Source organism: Fundulus heteroclitus, chromosome 10 (genome assembly GCF_011125445.2).
Source record: "Fundulus heteroclitus isolate FHET01 chromosome 10, MU-UCD_Fhet_4.1, whole genome shotgun sequence".
Taxonomy (NCBI): domain Eukaryota; kingdom Metazoa; phylum Chordata; class Actinopteri; order Cyprinodontiformes; family Fundulidae; genus Fundulus; species Fundulus heteroclitus.
The window spans coordinates 9,657,514-9,684,259 of NC_046370.1; the positions used below are offsets into that span (position 1 = coordinate 9,657,514).

Here is a 26,746-nt window from a genome sequence, read left to right on the forward strand (position 1 = left end):
CATACGTTTGATTTTTAATTCACATCACAGCCAGAAACCTGACATGCAAACTCTGTTTTCAGATACTTGTTACGTGTTGTCCTTCGCCGTGATCATGTTGAACACGAGTCTACACAACCCCAACGTAAGAGACAAACCCTCAGTGCAGAGATTCACCGCCATGAACAGAGGAATCAACGACGGAGGCGATCTACCCGAGGATCTGCTCAGAGTGAGTCGAGTTCTGCCCCGATAACCAAGATGTTCACGATAAACGGCTTCCTTTGTCCAGGTTTATATGTCTGCATGGACAGATTTAAGAGAGTTGTTCATCTGTATGACTTTTAATCCGGAGAAAGCTTGAAGAACCCTTTAGTTTTCTGCATTTTTGTTTCTGCTTCTGTTTTAAAACTCACAAGTCGGCATTTTTCCTCTATGCTCAAATGTTCTCGTTTGAGCATAGAGGATCATCGAGCATCATTTGAGATTTTTGTTTTTATTATAACCGAAACGTTTAAGTGAATTTAAGACCGTAACATCAGAAGCAGTCCTGTAACGGGGCAAACAGTTATTTGTTTTCATACACACGGCGACTGTATTTGCAGTTTGCTTGGCTGCTTGTATCGAAGCTATTGAGTTGCTGCAGGCCTGCTAATGTCAAACAGAACCAGTAACCATAGCAGGATAAAAGTGAGCAGAAAGCGGGTCAGAGTCCAGGCTGTAACCACAGCTTTTCCATCACAGCGCAGAGAGCAGCTGCAGCTTTGTTCACAATCGATCCCTGCGGCGCTCTTCCTGTAAGCCGTTTCTGTGTTTGCTCTGTAATCCATACCCTGACCATACGCGTGTCATCATCATCTCTGCAGAACCTCTACGACAGCATCAAGAACGAGCCCTTTAAGATCCCAGAGGACGACGGTAACGACCTCACACACACCTTCTTCAACCCCGACAGAGAGGGCTGGCTGCTGAAACTCGGTGCGTGTTCGCCTGTCGTCTCACCGTCCACACCCTCTGAAACATGTTCCCACCGAACTGAAACGTATTCAATTAAACCAACAGAAAACGTTGTTGTTGCTTTATGTTAAATTTCTGAACAAAGTTGATCTACTCTTGACTTTCTTCTTGTTTGTGTTTCATGGTTTTGACTCCAGGAGGTATGTATTGTTGTTATTTTTTTAACCTTTCAGCTTCAGTGCACTGCTTTGCCACAGAGCTGCTTCCCCTGATCCCCGAACCTCTTTGCTCTCACCGGCTGTGCGCGTTCACTCACCACAATCTGGATTAAACGTAGACGGCGCGTTTTAATATCAGCGCTTTTCTGCTTCCTGCTGTTTTTTTTTTTTTATCCTGATGTGAAATCCGCATCTGCTTGGCGCTGCTGCCCCCAGGTTTTAACCCAAGCTTCTGCAGTTGCTGGACTTTAATTAACCTGCTGGTTTGTCTTCTGCTGCGTCGGGTTTCTGAAGTTTAATCTGTCCTTAGGTGGACGAGTGAAGACCTGGAAGAGACGCTGGTTTATTCTCACAGATAACTGCCTGTACTACTTTGAATACACCACAGTAAGTTTTGGTTTGTTTAGTTTGTGGACCAAAGGTTCTGCTGCGTTCGCCTCGTAAAGACGGTTCTTATAGTGCTGTTTATGTTTGTTTTTCTAAGGATAAGGAGCCCAGAGGGATCATTCCACTGGAAAATCTGAGTATCAGAGAAGTTGATGACTCAAAGAAACCGGTAAATTGATGACTTTATAGTTTATTACTGTAAGGTTGACACATCTGGCCTCATCAGGTTTAAAATACAAAAACAAAATGAGAAGTTGACAAAGTACACCCAGATTTCTCATATTCAGCTCTGCCATACTTTCAGTTGAGAGGACTCAAAATGTTTATGAAATTTTGTGTTTTAAATACAATACCAGCTTTGATAAACTGGCCACTCCACTGCAGGTTGTAGCTGCTGCACTTTGATGATAAAGAGGCTTTCGTAGCACTGATGGCATCCTGAGGAGGAGATGCAATATTCTGAGTTAGGCGTGGCGGAGCAGAGGCACATCTGAGGTCGCAGCACAACTGAAAAGGCTGTAGTAGGCATGCCAGGCCCGTTGGTGGCGCTGTGGCATCGCCAAAGAAACAAACATCTACGCATGTTCAGTGTGAGCTTTACGTGGGTTGGCAGAGGACACGCTGCGTACAGCGGGCTCGTTGGAAAGGAAAATACGCCACCAACAGCCGTAACCAAGCCGCTACACCGGACGACGCCATCTTTGTTTTGTGAGAGGAGGCGATGCAACATCATTGTTTCAGAAGTGCTGATCATGCAGCTGTCATGTCCGCTCTGGGACCGTTTCAGAAATTATCTCCCAAAACGCTGCCTCTATGTGGCACAGTATAAAACAACTAAATATTTTGGATACACCTGATGACGTCTCTGTGTGGACGCGGCCTAAAACATGCAGGACTGTGGAACCCGAGGACCCGGGATAGGGACGACGACTACGTCTCAAAACACCAGAGAAAACTTGGTTTAGCTGGACCACCTTTAGCCTTGAGGACCTCTTAACAGTCATGAATGGTCACATCATTTATCGTCATCCAGCGATGCATCGATGTTCCAGAAAAGTCTTTTATTCTCAGGCAAGGAACTTCTTAAGATTACGACTAGCAGGTTCTCTGCTCTCAGTGATGCTCAGTACAAGTATTCATACCCCTAAAACCACAAATGTTAATGTATTACTATTCTATTGGGGTTTTGTGTGAACATAGTAGTGAAGCTGAAGGAAAATTGTAAGTGGTTTTCAAAATTTATGGTTAATCTGAAAAGTGCATTTGGTATTCAAACCCCTTCACTCTGATACTCCTAAATGAAATTCAGAAAAGGAAAGAAAAATGTTCAATATTTGACGCGCAGATCACTGAACGAGTTGTTGATTTTAATTCCTGATGGACTCGTTGGTCTGCCTCTAGCTGGAATGAATCATGTGAAAGGACCAGAAATGATCAAACTCTGACATGAAGTAAAGTCACAATTACAGGAGTAAACGGGTAATTTGCACAGTTTGTACTTCAGTAAACCAGAGGCACACAGAACTGTCTCCACTGGTGAACATTAAATCATTAGATAGCAGAAAAGTGCATCTAGCTACTGGCTTGGACTGCTAATCAATCAGCGCCACAAATTCCTCTGCTTTCCCAACTTGCAACTAGATCATCTTCTGTTGTGGTGCGACGTTTTTACCAGATGCAGATTAAGAGACAAACCAGCGTTAAGAGTTCGACTGTCACCAGGTTAATTTCCCATAGCATTTTTAACATGTATGCTACAAACAAATGGCCTGAAATATTCCATATTTTTAACATTTTCTGTGACGTGAAGAGAACAAATGTTTTCTTTTTCGTTCCTTGACACAAAGTCGGTGACCCGTCCTGTTCATCTTCCCTCCCAGAACTGCTTCGAGCTCTTCATCCCCAACAACAAGGATCAGGTGATCAAAGCCTGCAAGACCGAGGCAGACGGCCGCGTCGTTGAGGGAAACCACACGTTTTACAGAATCTCTGCTCCGACGGCGGAGGAGAAGGACGAATGGATGAAGAGCATCAAGTGAGAACTTCTTCTTCTGCTGCAGATGATTGGAGCGATACACAGAACAGCTTCACAAAACAAGTGATTTTAATTAAATTAGCTGTGAACTGTTTGCTACCCTACAGCTCTAATTTTGGAGCATAAAATGAGCTCTGTAAATTCATAGGAAAATTTACTTCAAACTTCTTTAACCGTATTTCTTTTCAACTAATTAACTGAGCCCAAGTGTAATAAGACGTTGTACAACAAAGCAACTGAGGTTAAAGGTACATAGCCACGTTATATGCCTATACCAAATTCCAGTTTTTCATAAAATAAGGCTATATACACCAAGCGTCCGTCCTGATAGTCTTTTTGAGCTTAAAAATAATCACCTCATTGGGTGCCATGAGCAACAGGTGTGGCGCCATCTACTGGCAGTACCGCAGAACTGTCAGAAAGTCAGATGGCGACTAATAAATCACTATAAAATAATGCTGAAGCGAGCCTGACCCTCTGAAACGCCTCGCAGTAAAGCAGCAGCTCAGCGTGATGAAAGACCAACAGTTATTAATTAAATAAACTGATGTACAGCAACTTCAACAGCCTCATATCAGAACATCACGGTTAAATTAATTTCCAGTTCATAAATGGAAACGAAACACAGCCTCAAGGTAAGAACCAATCAATCTATTATAATGTTGTTGGTACTTGAGACTGTAGAGGCTAAGAAGAGCATTATCACTATTATCACAGTATTAATAAAGACGTTTACACTGGGAGATGCTAATAGCCGTTAGCTGCTTCCTTGTTCATCCCCTGCTGCACATGAGCAGTGTTGTACTTCCTCTGTTATTATAAATGAACACGAAGGCTTTTACTGACAAATTTCAGCAAAAACAAAGCGTAAAGCACCAAAATAACAAATGAAATGCCAAATATTGTGGAAATAAATAAAAAATAAAGTAGAAAGTTAACGCATACCAACATGGCGTCCCTTAGTCCCAGTTTATTTTTCACAGAATTCACACATTTCTCTTTTATGTTCTGAGTAAACACATTTTTACTGTAAAAAGGTTAATGTAAAAGTGTAAACTTCTCAATAAAAAAATAACCTACATTTATTGAGAATAAAGTTGTTTTTTAAAAGCCCTTAGAAAACTTATAGGGAGCTTTTTTTGTGATTGAATGCAGACGTTTTGTTTTATTTCAAGGTAAAGAAACTTTTTTTTTCTAAAATGAAACTTTCCTCAGTGTATTTCATTATTATTACATTCTATATTACATATTATATTCTGCAATAGTGTTTAAGATTGTTGCACCTATTTCACCGACCAGCACTGATGTCTAGGATGTTTTTCCAAGCACTGAATATTTTGCCGCTCTCACCATGTTGGAGCAACTCGAGAGTAAACTTTGATTTAGAAAGCTGCTCTGAAAGGTTTTCAGTAAATACGCATCTCTCTCCGTTTGCTGACTTGATAATAATTGAGTTGTTGATAATTTGGCTCATAACACGTTTTCTTTGTGGGTGAAGTTAATCACGAGGGGACAAAACTTACAGAATTAGCTGTTCTGTTTCTTAAGCTAGGTCGGCTCCAACATGGAGCACAGTGGCGACTGAAGCTACACTGACACCCAGACTGTGGGGAAAACACAAATCTGTTGAATCAATTCCACAATAGTCTATATTTATAGTGTATTTTATGACCCTGTCAGCAGTTCTGTCCAGTTTTGGCACCACAGAGATCATAGCACCCTAAAATTAAAGTCTGGAGTGACTTCCAGTCCGGTCCGCATCAGAACCTGAGTCGGACTTTGTGATTGGTTGATGCAGCCTCACCGTCTTCGTCTCCTCTTACAGGGCCGCCATCAGCAAAGACCCGTTCTACGAGATGCTGGCCGCTCGGAAGAAGAAGGTCTCCCTGAAGGGGCTGTAGGGCTGAGACGGCATGAAGAACCAGCTCAGGTCTGCTGGAGCTGGACCCGATAATCCAGCTGCAGTCACACCATGAACAGACCCGCCTTCAGCACCGAGGGCCCCTGATCCTTCATACGTCAAAGTCAGTCACAGGATCCGTTAGAAGCCCGATCAGAACCCGGCCTGCTCCCCTCGACTCTGACCAAAACTATAAATCTGCTTCAGTGAGTCATATTGACCCGACGACTTCTTCAGAACATTAAGACCACAGAATGTTTCTGCAGAAGAGAAATGTAGTAAAACCTGAAATTACTGCAACTGGAATAGAACAAGTAGGGAGAAAAAAAGGAACATTTCTGATATAAATGTTGTAAAAATAAGAATCTTGGACTGTTCTCATCAGGCTGTGTGTTACAGTGAGCAGGTTTGTTTGTGACCTGACCCCACGGAGGACTCGCCCTGCAGCCTGGAGCTTCAGTCGGACCCGCTTCGCCCTTCAAAAAGCCCCATTTTCTTACTGCTGTTGTCCTGCTGTCAGTGCACTGTTTAAATGAAGGCAACAGTTAAATATTTATTCAGATTTCTTGTAATTTATTGTTTCTTTTTCTCGCAATAAAAATTTGCAAAAAAAAAAAAAATGTTAACGCCCTTCTCTTGTTTATAAGCAAATAAAATCTCTTAACAGGATTTAATGCATTTGATAATTAAACAATTGGGGAAATTAGAAAAGTTTTCTAACATTAGGACTGGAAACTCTTGACACACTGAGATCTTTCCAACCGCTCAGTCTTGTTGATGCAGATTAAACCGTTAAAAGATCTTATCTGCAGAGTTTCTGCTGTCGGCATTCAGGTTTACTGCTCCTTCCTGCTAACCTGGTCGCATCCTGTGTTCGAGCGCTCAGAGGCTCGAGTCGCGAGGGAAGTGGGGAGATTCCCCGTCAAGCTGCGACACACGACCTAAAAAACAAAACGCCGGTACCCTGCAGCGAACCGGCGGTGGCCCGCTTGGTTATCATCAACACCCACACGGCTCTACGCTGCAGGATTTGGTTAGAGAGGCAACGTCAGAATAAATTGGCCGCTTTATTGGTCGATCTTGAACTTTTCTATGAGAAACTGCCGTAACGCACTTTCACACTGCATGTGCATCAGTGAACCTGCAGTAGACCCGGGTGGCTCTGGTCCACCAAAGCAGACGTGGAGGTCCTAAAGAGCCTTAGTTTACCGTTTAGCTCCTCTGGCAGAAGCTCACAAAAAAAAAAAAAATCAAACATTCCAATATTTAATTGGTGCCCCAACAATGTCTATAAAATGAATGTAACTGAAGCATTTCTGGTATTTATATTTTACGACTGACTGGGAGGGTTTACAGGAAGCAGGGTGGCGAGGGAGGCCGAAGCTCTCTGTTGGAGCTGCAGGGAAGGCTGCCATCTTGAGGTCTCCATAACAACCATCAGGCGCCATCGACTAGCCGACTACCTTTTTGAGGGGAGCGATTAACCGACGAAAAAGCCTTTTCTGTCTAACCAACACAGATGTGAATATGTGGAGTTTGCTAAGTCTCTACTGGGACTTTTACCCGGAACCGTTTGCTTTGCCGCGTTGACGTTGCAATTCAGATTATTGGCCACTGAGCTATATAATAACATAAAACTGAAGTCACTGGCCGCCATCTTGCTACTCCCTACTCTCACAGAATCCCATAGGATTTGGTTGCAACAACAAGCAGTTTTCTGGCTGAGTGAAAACATTTCACAGGTAATTCTGCAGTCAGTGGATGTACTAACACTATCAACTACTAGGAAATTAGGTGCGGAAATATTTTACATGTTATTCATATTAAATATATATATATATATATATATATGTATATGTGTGTATGTGTATATGTATATATATGTGTGTATGTGTATATGTATATGTTTACACATATGTAAATATATGTTTTTGTATATTGTTATTTATATATTTATAAATGTTAAACATATATATTTAAATGAATAAAATGCAAAATATTTCCGCACATGACTTTCTCAGTACTTGATATTTTTAGAACATAACATAAAAGTATATGACATTTGACATTTTAAAAGTCTTAAGCCCCCCCTGAACATGAGAAAATCTTCGTTATTCAGATGAAGTAGCGCACATATTCCCTAGTTACTGGGGGAAAATAGGGAGTACCAATATGGCGGCTGGTGGCTTCAAAGCGACTCGTTCAAACAGACGGTGATTAGCACTCCGGTGTATTATATAGCTCAGTGTTATTGGCAGCAAACAGGAGGCCTGGAGCCAAACGTGGGATCAATACATGGAGGATCTGTGATGCTGTGGGTCTTTCAGTGGCCGGAGGAGCCTCGTTAACCCACAGCACCATGAATTTCTGGAATTACCGTCAGCTTTTAAACAGAAACTGGGTCAACATCGCTTCTCTAAACACTTCCTGGATTCCAGGAAACATGCTTCCCCTTCTGTCTATATCCTCCAACCTCATGAAATGTAATGGAAGATAAAAACGCCGTCCTATTGGCTACAAAGGATTTAGGGGATTTCTATAAAAGTTTGTATTTAAGACTTTTCATGTATTTTGACCTGCTCTGCAAAAAGGGAACTAAAAGTAAGTAAAATTGTCTCAAAATTTGAATATTTTCCCTTGATTTGAGCAGCTAAATAATAGTATTTGCCAGTGGAATGAGTATTTTTACCCCTAAAATAAGATAATTAGATATCCTGCACTTGAAATAAGATAATGGTGATGAAATGTTCTTATTTTAAGTGCAAAATTCTTATTCCATTGGCAAATATTCTTTTTTTAGCTACTTAAATCAAGGAAAAATACACTAATTTCCAAAAAAGTTTACTTACTTTTAGTTCCCTTTTTGCAGTGTGGGATGCCCACAGGATCAAAGCCTGGGGTAAAATTACAACAGGACAGCATTAATACACAAAATGTAAACAAGTGTGTAACATAATCATTCTTTTTATTTAAAACAGAAATGTAACACCACCTAACGCTGCTATAACATTATGACAGTTAAAGTTTATTATTTTGATATTGGTACATTAACTTAGGCAAAACAAAAAATGTAACAAACACTGGAGAAATCTGGCGTTAATTTTCAAGTAAACGTCTTTTCAGCAAAATGTGTTCCCTTATAAGCCCCTCTATAAAGAGCGAGCAGGTGGAAACGTAAGTTAGTGAGGGTCAGTCGGGTTTAGTCAGCTGCAGCTTTTAAAACCCAGAAAATATTTCTAAACTGGCAAAAATGTTTTCTGCAAAGCGACAGAAATATATATAATGCTCTCATTTCAGCCAGCTGGCTAGCTGTGTGCAGCAACTGGTGGACCTTGAAGAGGACTTTAAACTGCAGGTTTTTAAACTAACTTTTTTTTTTTTAAACATTTCTGCTTGAATCGCGTTAACTGCAAAAGCAGCGAATTCCCCGACGACTTGGTGGTCGTTAAAGTTTCCCGCTTAAGGCACAGTGCTGGCGCTAAGTGAGCTCGTTGGGAATCAAACGTCAGAACAGCAGCAAAATCTTCTTTCCGTGGAGGATGAATGTTTTAATCTGCTGCAACTGAAGCGGATAGCTGTAAAAATATCAGCCGCTGCGTTTCTGGGATTTGGAGTTTCTAGTACCTGGGCGGAGAAATAAAAGCCACCAGACGAACAGTTTTCTCCTGACTTTTTTTTGGTAATTTGATCCAGTAAACATTGATCTTTATAACTTAAATTACTCTTCACACATACAGCTTTAGATTCGATTCTGCTCCAGACAAAAAAGGAGACAAACGTGTCGAGCCACTTTTAAAAATCTCAGCAGATCCTTTAATTTAACATAACGCAGACGCCATGACTGAGCGCGCGTCTCTGGGCAGAGCTGTAAACAAACCGTGAGAGCTGTTATTAAGGCTCCTCCGGGGACGGCAGCGCTTCGCCACGCCCGCCCGCTTACCGCCACAGCCTTCATTACGGCTCTTTGTTCGGCTGCAACATGCATGCAGCGCTTTGTGGAGGTAAAGGGGGAGATAATCAGTAGCTTTCTCTGCTGGAAATGTTGGTACAAATGCAGAAATCCAGAGTCTTTGTGACGTCGGGTGGAAATATAAAAATGGAAGCGGAGTGAAGAGCCGAGAAAGGTTTTCCCCCCTCAGGTTCAACCTCTGTGCGCGGGTCTGGTGACGTCGATGAGGCGACGTCGATGCTCAGCGTGCCGATGGTCCTTGTAGTGTTTCAGAGCGTCTCCTCAGCAGGACCGGGGCCGACCTCGTCTCAAAACCTTCGAGTCCGAACCAAACAAGAACCTCCTGCGGACGATAAAAAGAAATGCTCAAATGTCTGTGCTAATAATCTACAATCTGAGCAAATTCCTTCCTTTACGTCCCTTTGAGACAAGATTTGCTGCCAAATAAAGACTTCAGGGTCACTCGCTAGGAAATTATTATTTATCCAACAAAAAAAACAAAAAAACGCAGAATAAACAAACGTGTTTAGTTTCCTGACGTGTATGATGCATTTACAAAACAGTAAGATAATATTTATGTTACTTTTTTGTTGTGTTTGAAATATATATTAAAGTATTACTTTTATCCTGAAAACTCCAAAAACCAAACAAATTGAAAGAGGATGAAATAATCGTCTAGAGTCAAATTATTTCTGACCAACACATTGTTTAATAAAAGGTTCATCCCAATAATTTATGTTGGTTTTTCAGTAATTCAACTAAAAATGCGAAACTAATTTTCATTTCACGCAGAAAAAGTGTTTCGAACATTTTACTGTTATTTAAAATTATATGGATTACAGGTTTGGAAAACATTGGTTTCTCACAAGATTGCATAAGAAAGAAAATAAAAAATAGATACAGAAATGTTATTTTACAGCCAAAACTAAACTAGACAGCTCTCTCCGGCGGGCATGCACATACGCTGTCTAAAAAAAAAAAAAAAGTTTCTAAAGTTCCTGGTTGTTGATAAGAGTGCTACTGGAAAGTTGAGTAGTAGGAAAAAGTGTGGTGGAAACAGGTGCAGCTGGTAAGAGCTTGGGAACATTCACCTCAGCAGGTTACTTTGATTAGGACTGCAACAAATATCAAGAATAAACCGCCATCCCAGTATCCATTTGTGAAATATTTAATTCTCAAAAGGATTGTTTGGTGTGAAATAATCGCCTAATATATCCCAAGTGTTATAAACTTGCATTTTTCAAGCTAATGTAATATTTAGCCAGCTGGCCAGAGTCTCAGACGACAAAATGCTGAAGGTCAGGGAGCCCAGATGAGAGATAAAAAGAGAAGAGCCCCATATCACAACTGATGATGAAATATTTACCAGATTCTCTAATGTTGTGCAGCCCTGACCTCCATGCCACGCTGCATTGTTCCAGTAATTCATGCAAACGGAGCCCGGACCAAATACCGGGAGCATTTATTGCACAGCTCAGGGCCAAAGCTCTCAAAGTAAGCTAAGATCTCTGTTTTTATTCTCTCATTTTCAAAGAAACCATATTTCAGGTTTTCATTATAAAATCATAATCACCAAAATCACAAGACATAAATACTGGAATATATCACTGTGTAAATAGAAGGTGTCGCGGCCTTCCATGTTCCAAAAAAAAACAAAATTCACTGCAAAAAGGGAACTAAAAAGTAAGTAAAATTTTCTAGAAATTAGTGTATTTTTCATTGATTTGAGCAGGTAAATAAGAGTATTTGCCAATGGGATTAGTAGTTCTACCCCTAAAATAAGATAATTAGATATTCTGCACTTGAAAAATGATGATGGAGATGAATTTTTCCTACTTTAAGGGCAAAAATCCTATTCCATTGGCAAATAATCATGTTTACCTGCTCAAATCAAGAAAAAATGCACTCATTTCAAGAAAATTTTACTTAATTTTAGTTCCCTTTTTGCAGTGTTCCAACATAGGCCGTGGGTGGTAACAGGTGGTTTGATTTGCACGCACTTCCGACTTCATTGATTTGTAAAAAATATGTGATTTATTTCTTGAAATAATATAGACAAAATAATGACTAAAAAATGTCTTGCAACTTGTTGAGAACGAAAAATAATCTCAATTTGCTGTTTGAAGCTCTAAAAGTGGTCAAAAAATAATTTAAATCCCATCAACACACCAGACATTTACCAAACAATAGCCCTGCACCAAGCACCCGGTGTATTCTTAATTACTCAAATTCTAACAATTAACAACGTAATCTAAACATTTTCAAATAAATGAATGAAAATGAATTACATATTTTGGTTCTAAACTAACTTAAATATATTCTAACTACCCAAAGAAGAAAACTAAATTGAAGGTTTAACTGTTTTAAGTAATCGCCTTTGATTATATTTATATTCAAATCTACTTTATTGATCCCAAAGAGAAATGAAATGAATAAATAGACCGAGATGCTCCTTTGTGGAGTACCGCCGTGTTGCCACTAGGGGGCAGTGGCCAGCAAACAAACAGCAGCCACCACCTTCCTGGATGGAGGCCTCTGCCTCTGAACCCAGCTGACCGGAGCCTCCAGCTGCTGTCACTAGTTCCCAACAAAAGATGAAGCGAGCTGCCGATCAGGTCGTTTCACGTCGTTCACAGGCGAGGCCATTGTTGCAGAGGACGCCTTTTGTCTTGCCCTCTTTCAGGAAAAAAATAAAAGAATAGAGGAGATACTGGAAGCGAAGTCGATCATGGCGCCAGAGGGAAACAAACAAGCAAACAAAAGAGCAGGAAGGTAAAGAAAACAAAAACAGGAGATCCTCGAAGCACGCTAGGTACAGGAGAACACGGCGACTACAAATCAGCTACCAGACGAAATTTACCGTGCTTAAACTTTTGAACTGCTTGAATTTAATAGTAGAAGTATAATTTTTCTACTAGAGGAGCTGGAAACATGGCCGTGGCTTCCAGTAAGAGCTCAAAGAACCGCACTTCTCTGAATTACCCGCTGATATTAAATGAAACTGCAGACAGGAGGCCGTAATGTGATTCAGAAACACTCCCATTCACACCTCTTCTCACCTAAATCACGTTAACGTACCAAAAACTATTTATCAGCAGCTGGAGGAATCCCAATAAACAGGATGAATCCCACAAAACGACGATTTCAGACCCGCTCTTAGGCCTTTGCTACGTCCCTGAACAAGAAGCCGGACAGGGACAGCTTAATGGCTTCTAACGTCATGATTTAATCAGAGCGGGAATTAATTCACGACTTGATTCAATTTTTATGACGTTTTTATGAAGGCTTTAGGACTATTTTTGGTTTTATGTGTCCTCGTATAATGATGCAATAAAGTTTTTTTTTTTTGTCTAAGGGACTCAAAAGATAAAACGCAGCAGGACGTTTAATGAATCGGGTTACGCCCAGCTGGATCACCTGTTTTCGGGAAAGTTGTAAAGATTAAACCGATTGTTTAATTCTCCTCGATCCTTTCTCGTATATTTGTGGAAGATAAAAAGAAAGTGTTTACACCCCTGTTAAAATGCAAGGTGATGTAAAAACAGCAGAGATAACAGAGATATTTTCAGAACTTTTATTGAGAGCTTGAATTGCTTTAAAATAAAGTAATGTTGGCGCTTCTACACTATTATACACCATCAACCACCTTAATAATGGAATCAGGTCTTCCCACCATTTCCATGCCCCCAGGTGCACTGCAAAAACGGAACTAAAAATAAGTAAAATTTTCTTAAAATGAGTGTATCTGTCCTTGATTTGAGCAGGTAAATAAGATGATCTGCCAATAGAATAAGATTTGTGCACTTAAAATAGGAACAATTCATCTCCATCATCTTATTTCAAGTGCAGGATGTCTAATTATCTTAATTTAGGGGTCAAAATCCTAATTCCATTGGCAAATGATCATATTTACCTGCTCAGATCAAGGACAAAAACACTATGTTTAAGAACATTTTGCTTATTTTTAGATCCGTTTTTGCAGTGTGTACAAAATCAAGCATCTAGGCGGGCAGACTGTCTCTACAAACATTTGTGATACCTCAGTGAATCCCAGTGTGGTTCTGTGATAGGACGCCACCTGAGCAGCAAGTCCGGTTGTGAAATACTTCGCCGTCAGCTGTCAGTGGTGTTTGTAAGTGGAAACGACTGGAAAAAACAACAACAACTCAGCCATGAGGTGGTCGTCCCCCGTAGATCCGCACTCCAAAAAAGGGACCTAAAAGTAAGTAAAATTTTCTTAAAATTTGTATTTTTCCCTTGATTTGAGCAACTAAATAAGACTATTTGCCAGTGGAATGAGTATTTCTACCCCTAAAATAAGATAATTAGATATCATGCACTTGAATTAAGATGATGGAGATGAAATGTTCTCATTTTAAGTGCAAAGCTCTTATTCCATTGGCAAATAGTCTTATTTAGCTGCTCATATCAAGGAAAAAAAACACTAATTTCAAGAAAATTTTACTTATTGTTAGTTCCTTTTTGCAGTGCGGCCCTGCAGGGGGCCGCGGATGCTGAGGAGCGTAGTGCACAGAGGACGGCGACTTTCTACGGAGTAAACCGCCTCAGACCTCCAAACATCCTGTGGTCTTCAGATTAGCTCAAGAACTGCGTAGAGAGTCACTGAATGGGCTTCCATGATCGAGCAGCTGCACTGAGACTTACGTCACCAAGCGCAAAGCAAAGGGTCGGATGCAGTGGTGGGAAGCAGGTCAGGGATGAATCGCTTGTCTCCATCTGATGGCGCCTGTCTGTCTGTATTGTGCCAAAGTGTAAAGTTTGGTGGAGGGATGGTTGTGGTGAGGGGTTGTTATTCAGGAGCTGTCCTTGGGCCTTTAGGTCCAGTGAATTAAACTCTGAAAGTTTCAGCACACCAAGACCATTTGGGACAATTTCATGTTCCCACCTTTGCTGGAACATTTTGTAAATGGTCCTTTCCTCCTCCAACATGATGGAACACCAGAGCACAAAGCAAGGACCACAGAGACATGGATGGTCAGATGATTTAATATTAAGGTCAAGACTTAAACAGTGGGGCGATCGTTCTTTTGCCGTCGCTGCTCCCAGACTGTGGAACAAACTAACCCCTGACATCCGCAGCACTACTGACATCAGCCTTTTAAAAACGAAGCTTTTTTAAATTAGCATTTAATTCTGACCTGGGTAATACGGTCTCTTAGGTGTTCCTCCTTCTGTCTGCTCCTTTCTATGTATTTTTTTAAATGGCTTTTAACGTCCAGCAGCACTGCACCACTACAGCACCTTTTTATTGTGTCTGTATGTGTTGTAAGTCTTACGTATCGTTTTATGGCTCTATTGTAAAGCACTTTGGGTACCGTTCGGCTATTGTAAAGGGCTATAAAATAAACTTGATTGATTGATTGATTGATTGATTGATTGATTGATGGAGGAGGAGGACCTTGACGGGTCGGCACAGAGTCCTGACCACAACCCAACAGAACCCCGCTGGGATGAATAAGAGCGGAGACAGAGAGCCGGGCCTTTTCTTCCAACATCGGTGTCTGACCTCACAAACCCGATTATTGAACAACGGCCAAAAATTCCCAGAAACACTCCAGAAACTTGTGGACAGCCTTCCCAGAAGAGTTGAAGCAGTTATAGCTGCAAAGGGTGGATCACTTAAGTTTGTATACATGTCAAGGATGGGGAGCGAATACTTTTGGTAATATTTGGTGTGTGCAGAAACTTAAACTCATGCTGCAGCACTCAGTCATGAACCATTTTAACTTTGTTATATTTGTCTGCTCTTCCTTTTGGGAAAAAAAAAGCTCCAGACACACCAGCTTTTATGTTTCAGCCGGATTTAGATCCATTTCAGAACTTCAGTCTTCTGGCGAAGTCCTTCCTCTCTTTGAATTCATGATAGGAGTCGTCATGAAGAACGAGTCGGTTTCCCCAAACCATGATGCTACCGCCACCGTGCTTCACTGTGGGCCCGGCCGTTCTTTCGGTGAACCCTACTGCCGTTTCCTGGAAGTTAAAACTTTGTCTCTTCGGACCGTGCCACGCTTTCCAACGCGCACTGAGGAGAGTTGGAATGCGTTTCATGTCAGATTTAAGCCAACCTACCCAAAGCCCAGTTTGCAAAAAAAAACACCTGCAGCTCCTGTGACGTTGCTGCCGGCCTATTTGCGGTTTTACCTGATTACCTCATTTTGTCACATCACTCAATGAGGCAAGTCTCAGCTATTGGGTCAAATTCTTTCCGGCGGATTACGAGAGCATCTGCACCGTGATTTGTTGTGCGTCTAATACCTGGGATCTCCTCTAACGTCCCCCTGACACAGATCTGTATCTGATGCTCTGGAAGCCGTCTGCATACCAGAGCTTTTGTTGTGAGATCCAGCTGAGACATCGTTAGGCAAAACTAATTGACCAGTGCAGCCTTATTTAAGATTGTTCTTTTTTAAAGGTCACATCAAAGGTGACGAAGGTTCTACCAACTTAAAAGGCTCGTGTCCACTTTTTATATCTACCTTTTGCAGAATATCTTGCATTAAAACCTGATTTGAGCCCTCCGTCCTCTGTTGAATACTTTTATCTGCCATGTTGACACAAATCAAACGTGTTTTTCTTTAGTTTTCCAGCGCTGGGCCCAAACAGCCGCGCTTACAAGTGTGAGAATCCGCGTGTGTTTGTCGCACTTCACGGTAGAACGGCCGTCTATTTTAAACGCTTCCTTCTGGCAGCTGATGACTCAGATTTTACTCTATCTCCTGGCAGTGTTCAGGTAAGTGATAAGACACCACCCATTTACTGGCAGTTCCCGAACACTTCCTGTTCTCAGAAACCGAGCGGCTTTCCCTGCAGAGCCGACAGGAGGAGAAATGCTGAACTTTTAACAGGCAGCAGGACTTCTCCCGTTTGAGCACGCCGGGTTCGCCTCGCCGAGTCCCCCCCCCCCCCCCCCCCCCCCGCCACGACTCGCGGACCAAAGTGTCAAATCATCGCCGCGCTGACTCACTTCGTGACGGGCGGTGAATCAGCCGACTCCCTGTCCCCGCTCTCCGTGCGGTGCTTCTGGGAAAAGAGGAGGACGGGACCGGGGATTTGGGAATCGCCACAATGACTGCAGGCGTTTCAGAGAAGAACCCGCAGCCTGTTTTTACTGTATGTGTGAGTTGGTAACCCGGCACAAAACGCTGAGGAATGCATTTCGTCTACACGGCAAAAAAAAAAAATGGACAGTGTGAGCAAAAATGAGGGGAAGAAAAAGCTAAAAAAAAAAAATTCTGGAAGGTGCATCTGGACTGTAAACAAGAAACTCTGTTCAAAAAGTGACTTTTTATTCATTTTTAAACACTTATTTGTGAGTTTGACGGATTTTTTTTACGCCTGACATTAAAAACATAAACAAAATCCAGCTACCTAGACAATTAGAGTATTGCGTAAGAGCAATAAGAAAGCATCTGTAATCCAGAAATGTTATGTTATGGTTCCCTAACATAGTGCAAAGGTCTAGATCTGAACTTTAGATAAGGTCAAAGAACAATTAGCAATGAATAACAAATCCCTTTTATTAAACCCGTTTACACTATAAAGTCACAGGCACTTTATGCCTGCAGTTGTTTGCTTGTGACCCTGAGCTGCTCGGCAGTAAAGTGAGACGACCGCACTTATTTTGTAAGAAATTACAACTTAATTACGTTTCACGGTTTATCTTTACACATAAGAATGAACAACAACAAAAAAAAAAAGAAGTGAAAATAGAAACAGCGCCAATGAGGAAGAGGTTATACAGCCAAGCTAGCAACACATTTATAAAGGAAACGGGGGAGAGTAGCAGATAAGGCACACACAGTCTTTTATTGCTTTTTATTGTTTTATCTACACCAGAGCTAGATCTATATCTAAAAGCTGCAGGACACCAGCCCCCGAAGACAGGAGCTTCAGATTTGTTATATCTAACGCACAGATGATTTAATCTTAAACATTTCTGCATGTCTCCATGTCCAACACCACATTTCCTATTTCCTGCACCGTGGACTGGCAATAAGTAGCGCTGACGGTCTAGGAGAAGACGGTCACTGATAACGGTGACTGTTTAGGAACCAGGTTCTGATCCTGTTTGTTTCTGCGACAATGAATAGAAAGTTGAGTGGAAGAAAAAAAACTGTGAAACGATGAAAAAAGAAGCACAAGCGACAGAGATAACTGCAGTCTGGAGTGCAAACGTTTGTCGTTGGGGGACCAGCACCTTTTAGATATCCATCTATTTCAACTCATTATGCTTATTAGTGTTGTAGAAGTCAATGTAAATGTTTGATCCTGTTTGATAAATGGTAAATGCACTGAACTTATATGATTATTTTCCAGTCATACTGACACACTGCAAAAAGGGAACTAAAAGTAAGTGACATTTTCTTGAAAGTAGTGTATTTTTTCTTGATGTGAGCAGGTAAATAAGATGATTTGCCAATGAAATAAAATTTATGCACTTAAAATAGGAACAATTCATCGCCATCATCTTATTTCAAGAGCAGGATTCCTAATTATCTTATTTTAGGGGTAGAAAATACTAATTCCATTGGCAGATAATCTTATTTAGCTGCTCAAATCAAGGAAAAATATGCTAATTTCAAGAGAATTTTACTTGTTTTTAGTTCCCTTTTTGCAGTGCACACTAGAGCCACATTCATCCAATCACTCTCACTAACGCGCACACATTCACTGCAAAAACAAAACTAAAAATAGGTCAAATTTTCTAGAAAAAAGCTGTATTTGTCCTTAATTTGAGCAGGTAAATAAGATGATTTGGCAATTAAATAAGATTTTTGCACTTAAAATAGGAACAATTCATCTCAATCATATTATTTAGAGGGCAGAATATCTTATTTTAGGGGTCAAAATACTCATGCAATTGGCAGATAATCTTATTTACCTGCTCAGATCAAGGACAAATGCACTAATTTCAAGAACATTTTACTTTATTTTTGCAGTGTTCATACATCAACATGCAGCTTGTACTCACCCACAGTGAGCATTTGATATCTTGTGAGTCGGTGTCATTTGAGAAATAACCTTATTGTGAAATACCAACTCAACTGTGCCAGAAGCGTGGCTTTTCTTTTCTTTTTGAGGGTGACCTACCAGAAGAACCCTTTAGCTAAGCCAGCTCATGCTTCTACACTGCAAAAAAGGAGCTAAAATTAAGTAAAATTTCTTGAAATTTGTGTTTTTTTCCTTGATTTGAGCAGGTAGATAAGACTATTTGCCAATAGAATGAGATCTTTGCACTTAAAAAAGGAACAATTCATCTCTAAAATAACATAATTAGACACACAGCACTTGAAATAAGATGATGGAGATGAATTGTTCCTATTTTAAGTGCAAAAATCTTATTCCATTGGCAAATAGTCTTATTTACCTGCTCTAAATCAAGGAAAATTACAATGATTTCAAGAAAATTTCACTTCCTTTTAGTTCTGTTTTTGCAGTGTAAGATCTGCAAACTTTGTTATTCTTACTTAAAATTTGTGTTTGCCAGCAACTTCCAGGGGAGAAACCTTTGACTCTGTTTGTGTGGAGCAAAGTGTTGCGTGTTGCACTGTGAACCTGTTGGATCTCAGAAGAAGTTCTTGATGAGGGGGGTGACCAGCTTGACCCACAGCTTGACGTAGCGGTCGGGCTGCTCAAACGTGGAGTCGGACACCTCAGAGGAGCGCCGGTACAACATCTCCTGCTCCTGCCGGGTCCGAACACAGGTGTGAGCATGAGCGTTGTGTTACACAGCCATTAATCATCGTTTCTAGCTGCGTTTTTTTTTTTTTGAGCAGACCTCCTGCAGCTGGCCCTGAAGCGCCTCGTTCTCCGTCACTATGGCGATCTGGGCCTCCAGGTCGCGGTGAACCGAGCGGTACCCGAAGTTAGGGGAGCCGATCAGCGTGAGGCAAGGCCTGTCCTGCCCCCGGAGGTAATACCACAGACCTGCGAAGGAGACGGCGGGAGTCAGCGAGGGGGGTAACGCTTCGGGGAGCCGGCTCCAGCAGACTAAAAACCACAACTAAAAAGAAAGCACATGTAGAAATCCCCCGGCGTTGATCCAAAACCTCAGAATATGAGAGAGTGAGCGTGCATCCTTGTCCTGAGGCTACAACAGAGTGAGTGTACAAGATTCCTGCCCTAACCTACATACCATCGCAGCCACAAGAAAAACAGCAGAGGCCATCATTCTTAATGGGCCGCTTCATATAGAAAACGGCTCATCTACAAGCCTTGCACAACACTGCGAAAGACCAAAAGTATTGTTTGGGGTTTTTTTTTCTGGTTGGGGGGGGCATTAAACTAAATAAATCAGCCGATGCTGTTTGAGTAAAATGGCGTTTTCACACGATTACCAGCGAGCCGTGACGGCGTATCATCGGGCTCATTTAACAACGCCCACACGCCGGCATTAGAATCAGAAACGGCGATCTACTCGGTCTCAAACGGCTCTGCTACCAAGGGAGAATAAAAGCAAAGAGCGAGCTGGAGGTCCTGATTAATGGATTCAAACCAAAAACAACCTTTGTAACTCGGCACGCTCTCTCCAGGGAACCATTAGAGTCCGGGCGGAGGGCTCCGGGAATAGGCCAGAAAAGAAGTCGACTGTCGTTCCTGTTAACAAGAGCGGCTGAAGGCGAACAGATGGTAAATTATGGCGCACAGAGGAGAAAACGCTGCCACACGACCAAGAACGCCTTCAAATAATCTGTTTTTCCAGCTGAATAATTTCACACACGGAGAAATTCAGCCTTTAATTTCAGTACTGTTACTCATTACGGGGGGAAAAATATACTAATATATTAAGAAATAGATGTTTTATCAAATTACCACCAAGCTAATGGTCATCGCCTAGGCTTCTATGATAACATTTCTCAAGACTCACTGAGATTTTTTGCTGCTGAAAAAAAATCAAGAAACAAGAAATTTGTTCCCGCTCTGACAGCCGTGAGAGCAAAAAGACGTCCGGTGGTTCTTGGGATCTTGCTTTGGGGGTTCTCGCTGCTTGTTGATCTTTTTTTTTTCCTGGCAGCGAGTCAAACAACCGTTGTTTGATTTTCTGTTCAACTCATAGGTCTAACATCCCACCTGCATTCACTTGTTCTCCCCATTTCTTCAGCAATCACGAATAATAAGGACATCACGGTGTTATGCTGTCTGTCAAATTTCCACATTTTTAGCGCTGGCGTGACGTTTGCTACAGTGGGCGGGACTTCCTAGGAGTTTGGCAGCTAAATTTGTCATTTTTCGAGGCGTATGTAACAGGCTATAGTCTCATCTGACCTCAGGTTCTCTTGTCTTTCCCATTTTTAATGGTGAATTAGGCCTTTGTAGGCGATTCTTATGCTGCAAGGAAACAGAGTGTCATGGATTTCTTATTAAAAGTTGCTAAACACAAGAATATGTTTTAGCAAAATGTATCTGGGGTCTACTTTAGAGAATATTGCATAGAATCCATACCAAAAGTGTACGTACGGCTGATTAATAAAACCATGCGCACGCACACCAGCACGTAATTTCCCTTTACAGATCCCAGCTGATCGTTTGCGTCCCTGGATCCGCCTCATGTTCAGCCCTCAACACGCCCAGATTCAAACGGAAAAAGTTAGTGCAAACGTCTCATGAATGTTAATGTCGATTTAAAAGAATCTACTGATCATGTTTGTTTTTTCATGGTGAAAAAAAATAGATGAGTAAAAGCATATTGTCCACATAAAAAGAACTTTCATTGAAAAGTGAACTTGATTTCTGTTTTAAATGGCGGATGAAAGCCTCAACAAGCTCCACGATGAAATTCCTGGAAGGCTTTGCGTTCAGATTAACAATCTGAGGAGGGATGGAGGTTTGAACCCCACCCCCCCGCCAACAAAAAAAAAAAAAAAAAAGTAGTTTAGGAAGCTAACAGGAACATTGTGTGGATCTCAGAGGTTCCCTCAAACCCAAGGTGATCACGCACCCTCTGGGGTTTGAACCCAGAAGCTGGGGGGCTGTAGCCACTGCTCCCTGTAGGTTATGGTAAAATGAAATGCTTGTAGTCACGAACTCTTAGGCTACGTTCACACTGCAGGTCTTGATGCTCAATTACGATTTTTTTGTGGAATCGGATTTTTTTGCGTGGTCGTTCACATTTCCAAATATATGCGACTTGTATGTGATCTCCTGTGTGAACTGAATGCGTTCAACCTAAGTGTCCCGCGTGCGCACTCGAGGACACGATGACGTCACACGTAGCAAGCGTCCTCATTATGAAATGAAATTTATTCGAACATGATACAAATATAAAAATAAAATAGTGCACAGTAACAAGAAGTGCATAAGAAAGAAGAGAAAATACAGATTTTTTTTTGTTTCAGTTAACATATCATGCTCAAAATGGGGTAGGAAGAAGTGAGAACTTATAAACTCCTACCCCTATAATCCAAGTAAACATGGATTATAATGCTGCCGCGCATTTTGCAATTATTAATTTATTTTTTAACCAGAGTTTCCCTTCATTGACTTCTCTCCTCATTGTAGTCCGCTATGGGTGTCGTCTTTCTTCCCGCTTCTGCATAGCAGGACGCAGATTAGTGACGTTTGTCGAGTATCGGTGACGTACAGGTCGGATAAATGCGACCTGGCCGTACAGACACAGGTCGCATTTGAAAAGATCAGATACGTATCAGATTCAGGACCTCATATCCAAGTAGCCTGGGTCGCATTTGAAAAAACCCGATCTGTGTCGTTCAGACTGTCATAAAAAGATCAGATCCAGGTCGCATATGGGCAAAAAAAAAAATCGGAATTGGGTCACTTCAGGCTGCAGTGTGAACGTAGCCTGAGATCCCTGAAACGGTGTTCCCTCCTAATCTTCCCATTTACAAGGTCTTCCTCCGCACAGCATTACACACCAGTGTGTTTGACTGTTTACAGCAATTAAAGTAATTGTCTAATACCTTGTTACAATTATCTGTTAATCTGTGTTACACGTCACCCTGGTGATCACTGGGGAGAGGAATGTGATGGTAGAAAAACCACAATAAAATGTAGTACAGAATATTTAAGATAAGTTAAGTTGGTTTATGGCCATTTCTTTTATTTGTTTGAAAGGTCCTTATGTGTACGTGTGTCACCAGTGCAACCATAAAATGTCACTGGGGTTTTGAATGCTTATGATAAAGTCGATCTATGATTAAAGTCTGATATGGAGTGAAAATCATCCAGCTTCAAATTCACCACTTCACCACACCTGCGTCTCCAAAACCAGCGTACGCCTGGGTCAGAGTGTCCGAGAGGACCGCACATCTTCCCAGAAAGTTATTCTTCAACTTAGATCCCAACTCTTGAGTGGAAAGAGACGTACAGAAGCTTTATGAAAGAGACCCCAGATGTGTTTATGTTACAGGTGCCAATAATGGTTTATCTTCTCATTTCTTTAGTGCTGCTGCCATGTGAGCCCTTTCAGCTGCTCCCTTATTCAAGAGTCACCACAGAGAGTCATTACAAGTCATTGGCCCTTCCTGACAAAACCAGGATTTAAAGTCATACTTAAATACCTGAATATTTACACAGCTTTACCAGGGTGGATATAGACCACGTTTTATCTGGTAACAAGGTTTCAGCCAGTTCCACTCAAATTTCGTAGCTTTGAGACCCTTTTTATGGTTAAAATTTAGGACCAACGTGGTTTATGAAAAAATAAGTTAATTTTTACTTAATAAAAAAACGAAAGTTAGATTTAACTTGCTTAAGTTACTAACCCCTCGCATGTGCTTTTTAACTTTAGACAATAGCTTTTACACAGCGCCCTACAAAGTAAGCATCTATCATTTTAGCCAGTTACTGAAAATCGGGTTTTCCCAAAGCGGATCGTGTTAAACGTACGCTCTCCTGGGGCAGCTGGTACTGGATAAGGTAACAAGATGGTTTTGATTTCAACTTCCTAAACAAACAAAAGGCCAGTTTCACAAGCAGATTTCTCTCCCTTGTTTTGTGGGAACAGGCGTAAATTATAATAATTATATGTAATAAAGCCCTAATTCTTGATCCAGAACTCCAACACACAGAACCAAGAGTACTATCAGTACTTCAGAAAGTAAAAATAGAAAATACAAAGTTAAAAAAAAACTAATTTAATTCAATAGATATATATTTTTTTTTAAATCAAAGGGCAAAATTTGGATATATTTAAGGCCTTTTACGGAATAAAATGAGGAAAATTATATGCAAGATTTTATTCTATTACATTTTAAGACTCATAAATCTCTGTGTAAAGAAAAGGCCAGTGGAACGGTTAGAGAAGCCCAAACACAAAGATTATAAAAACAGATTTATTTGACATGACACCTTTCTATTGGTGAATCAACGTTAAAAAAAAAATAAAAAATTTTTTTTACATCATCTCCTAGATAAAGGGAAATCTTCCCTGATGAATGGCTTTTACGAGAAAACGGCTGACCAAACATCTCTATTATCCTGATTTTATGGCATTATTTCAGCTAGCAGGGTCCCCGGTTATCTTTGAGTCGTAAAGTTTTCTTGGAAAACCCGTTTTAGCGAGATTAAAAGAAGTAACTGTTCAAACAGAGAGCCGTATCTGTAGTCCAGGCTGTAATAATTACTCATGACTCACGTTTCCTGCAGTACTCTCTCCTAGAAACAGAATAATGCTGATGCTTTCATGCAGTTTACGCTTTGCCATGAGTGAAAAAAAAAGGCAATATTAAAAAAGTTTATACTTCAGTCGCTTGTAGTGAACAAACACGGCTTTGATGGAAGAGAGCTAAGAAAAGAGACACATGCTCGCATTCAGAAGAAGGTTCTCTGGTCACATGACACCTAAATTTAATTTTCAGATCTACGTGCAAAACAGTCTGAGGGAAAACCAACTCTCTGAACACCTCATCTTCATGCTGAAACATGGTGGTGGCCCCGTCATCATGTGGGGATGCTCTTCCTCAGCAGGAACAAAGAACAGGATTCCCACACCTTGGTGAACATCAAATTCAAGGACCTTTCAAGGACTCTCCAGGACCAATTTCCTCAAATTCAAGGACCACACCTGGCGGCATTTACCTACTGTGACCGCTGAATAGGTTATCATATTTTAATACAATGCAAATTCAATAAAAGACTAAACGGCATAGAAGTTGTTGGGTCAGAAGCAATGCAAGAAAGTGGACTTAATTTATAGCCTACATTGATATTGGTCATATTCATAGCCTACATTTCTATCCACAGTACATGGCTATGCTATACTACAGTACATAAAGGATTTACATTAACCTACCGTTTCATGGAATTTTATGGAAAAAAGTGCAGCATTGAGATATTCAGAATTATATCAATTTGTTTCACTTACTTTCATCTTTGATTAAGCTAGTTTTTAACTTTGACTCTGAAAAGTCGCTAAATATAGCGACAAAGTCGCTGAGTTGGCAACACTGCGTGAATGTAACCTATTGGACGCACGTAGGCCTAAACCGTAGCCTAGCAACTAACGAAGAAGAGCGAAGGTACTTTAGCAAATTAAAAGTCTGCGGAATCAACATAATTTTAAAAGATCGTGTGGTAGTAAAATAATGACACGAGTCGTCATCAGTGTGAACTTTCAACCCCACAAAAAAATTCAAGGACTTTTAAGGACAAGGTGTTTTTTTGGCTGTTTTCAAGAACTTTCAAGGGCCTTGAATTAATTTTTTTAGATTCACAAACTTTCAAGGATTTCAAGGACCCGTGGGAACCCTAAAAGAAGTTGGGCAGATTTGAAGCAAAGATGGGCGGAGCTAAAAGCCGGGTACTACAGAAAGAAAAACTTGCAGGGCCTAAATAACAGGCCAGCGGAAGGGTTTGGATCAACGGATATTAATCTGCTAGAATGGTCTAGTCAAAGTCCAGACCTAAATCCACTTAGGAATCTGTGGAGGGCTGATGTTCAGGGATGCTCTCCCTCCAAATCGACTGCACTACAGCTATTCTGAGGTTCCAGATCAACTTCTAAACCTGCCGCTGTGTGGTTTCACCAACCTTTGGCGTGAAACGTCCACTGGGGCCGGTGGTACTCGTGCAGATGCACCCTGTCCTGCTGGCCCAGCTGGCACACCCGGTTGTAAAACTGCCTGGCGATGTGGATGTAAGCTGCAGGAATGGCTCCGGCGACGCCTTTGGCCCCGAAGAACCCGTTGACCTCGGGGGAGGCGGTCAGGATGCGGTAGCTGGCTCCGGTGCCGAGCACCAGCGCCATGTAAGCCCGGGTCAGGTTGAAGTAACCCGATGTTAGATACACAGTGGAGTCCGGCCCGGCGTCTGTCAGCAGGCGCTGGAATGCCGGCGAGAAGCAGAAAGTGACGACAGACGAGTTACAAACGCCTTTCATCTTAATCCTCACATTAGCAAAGAGAACCGGCTGTGCAAACAATTAAACCAGAACCGGCGGGAAGGAGCTCACCCGTGTGACCTGCTCGTCCACCTGGATGCCCAGAGGTTTCATCTGGACCAGCGGGAACACCCAGGTGTCGCCCTCGCTCGGGCCCTCCTCCTCCTCCTCCTCCTCCTTGGAGCGGTGCTGCAGCAGCTGCTGCCTGGTGCGGGCCGCGCTCACCACCTCCATGATGCGCTTCCTCGCCACCGCCGAGAACGCCTGCCGATTGCCTGGTCACCGTGGAAAGCAGAGAGAGATTGAGGACGCGCAGCGCTGAGACGTTCTGGTCACCAGTGTCTCACTTAAACGATCCCGAGTTAAACAACTTAACGAGTTAAACGATCCCTCAGCAAACACAAATACGCCACTTTGCAAAAGTATTCATGCCTCATGAACTTTTTCAATTCAATTCAATTCAATTTTATTTATATAGCGCCAAATCATGAAACATGTCATCTCAAGGCACTTTACAAAGTCAAGTTCAATCATATTATACAGATTGGTCAAAAATGTCCTATATAAGGAAACCAGTTGATTGCATCAAAGTCCCGACAAGCAGCAATCACTCCTGGGGAACCGTAGAGCCACAGGGAGAGTCGTCTGCATTGTCCATGGCTTTGCTGCAATCCCTCATACTGAGCAAGCATGAAGCGACAGTGGGAAGAAAAACCACCCATTAACGGGAAGGAAAAACCTCCGGCAGAACCGGGCTCAGTATGAACGGTCATCTGCCTCGACCGACTGGGGGGTTACAGAAGACAGAACAGAGACACAACAAGAGAGACAACAATGCATTTTCACATTTTATAAGATTAAGAATGTGTTTTATTGGGATTTTATGTGACAAACAGGTGAAGGTGCATCACTGTTAAGTGGAAAAAGAAAATGATGGATGGTTGACATTTTTACATATAAACTG

At 41.5% G+C, this 26,746-nt stretch overlaps 2 protein-coding genes across 5 annotated transcripts in view; one reads left to right on the top strand and one right to left on the bottom strand.

Moving 5' to 3' along the window:
- Nucleotides 1-5,805, top strand: part of LOC105928215 (cytohesin-1) — a 30,057-nt gene extending 24,252 nt beyond the window's left edge. For 3 of the 4 annotated variants that reach the window (XM_036141973.1, XM_021317947.2, XM_036141972.1), the window contains exons 7-12: nt 63-211; nt 846-957; nt 1,465-1,541; nt 1,639-1,710; nt 3,422-3,576; nt 5,402-5,805. In XM_036141973.1, coding sequence (XP_035997866.1) covers nt 63-211; nt 846-957; nt 1,465-1,541; nt 1,639-1,710; nt 3,422-3,576; nt 5,402-5,477 — 641 coding nt within the window. In that variant the 3' untranslated portion in view covers nt 5,478-5,805. Of the gene's footprint in view, nt 1-62; nt 212-845; nt 959-1,462; nt 1,542-1,638; nt 1,711-3,421; nt 3,577-5,401 lie in introns of all 4 variants that reach the window. The other variant, XM_036141975.1, reaches the window with a different exon arrangement.
- A 3,040-nt stretch (nt 5,806-8,845) lies between these two features.
- Nucleotides 8,846-26,746, bottom strand: part of LOC105928214 (CDP-diacylglycerol--glycerol-3-phosphate 3-phosphatidyltransferase, mitochondrial) — a 51,883-nt gene continuing 33,982 nt past the window's right edge. The window contains exons 7-11 of the mRNA XM_012865361.3: nt 25,855-26,057; nt 25,434-25,725; nt 19,225-19,373; nt 19,002-19,131; nt 8,846-9,768 (exon numbers count right to left, since the gene is read on the bottom strand). Of these exons, the coding sequence (XP_012720815.2) occupies nt 19,012-19,131; nt 19,225-19,373; nt 25,434-25,725; nt 25,855-26,057 (764 nt within the window). The 3' untranslated portion in view covers nt 8,846-9,768; nt 19,002-19,011. The remainder of the gene's footprint in view (nt 9,769-19,001; nt 19,132-19,224; nt 19,374-25,433; nt 25,726-25,854; nt 26,058-26,746) is intronic.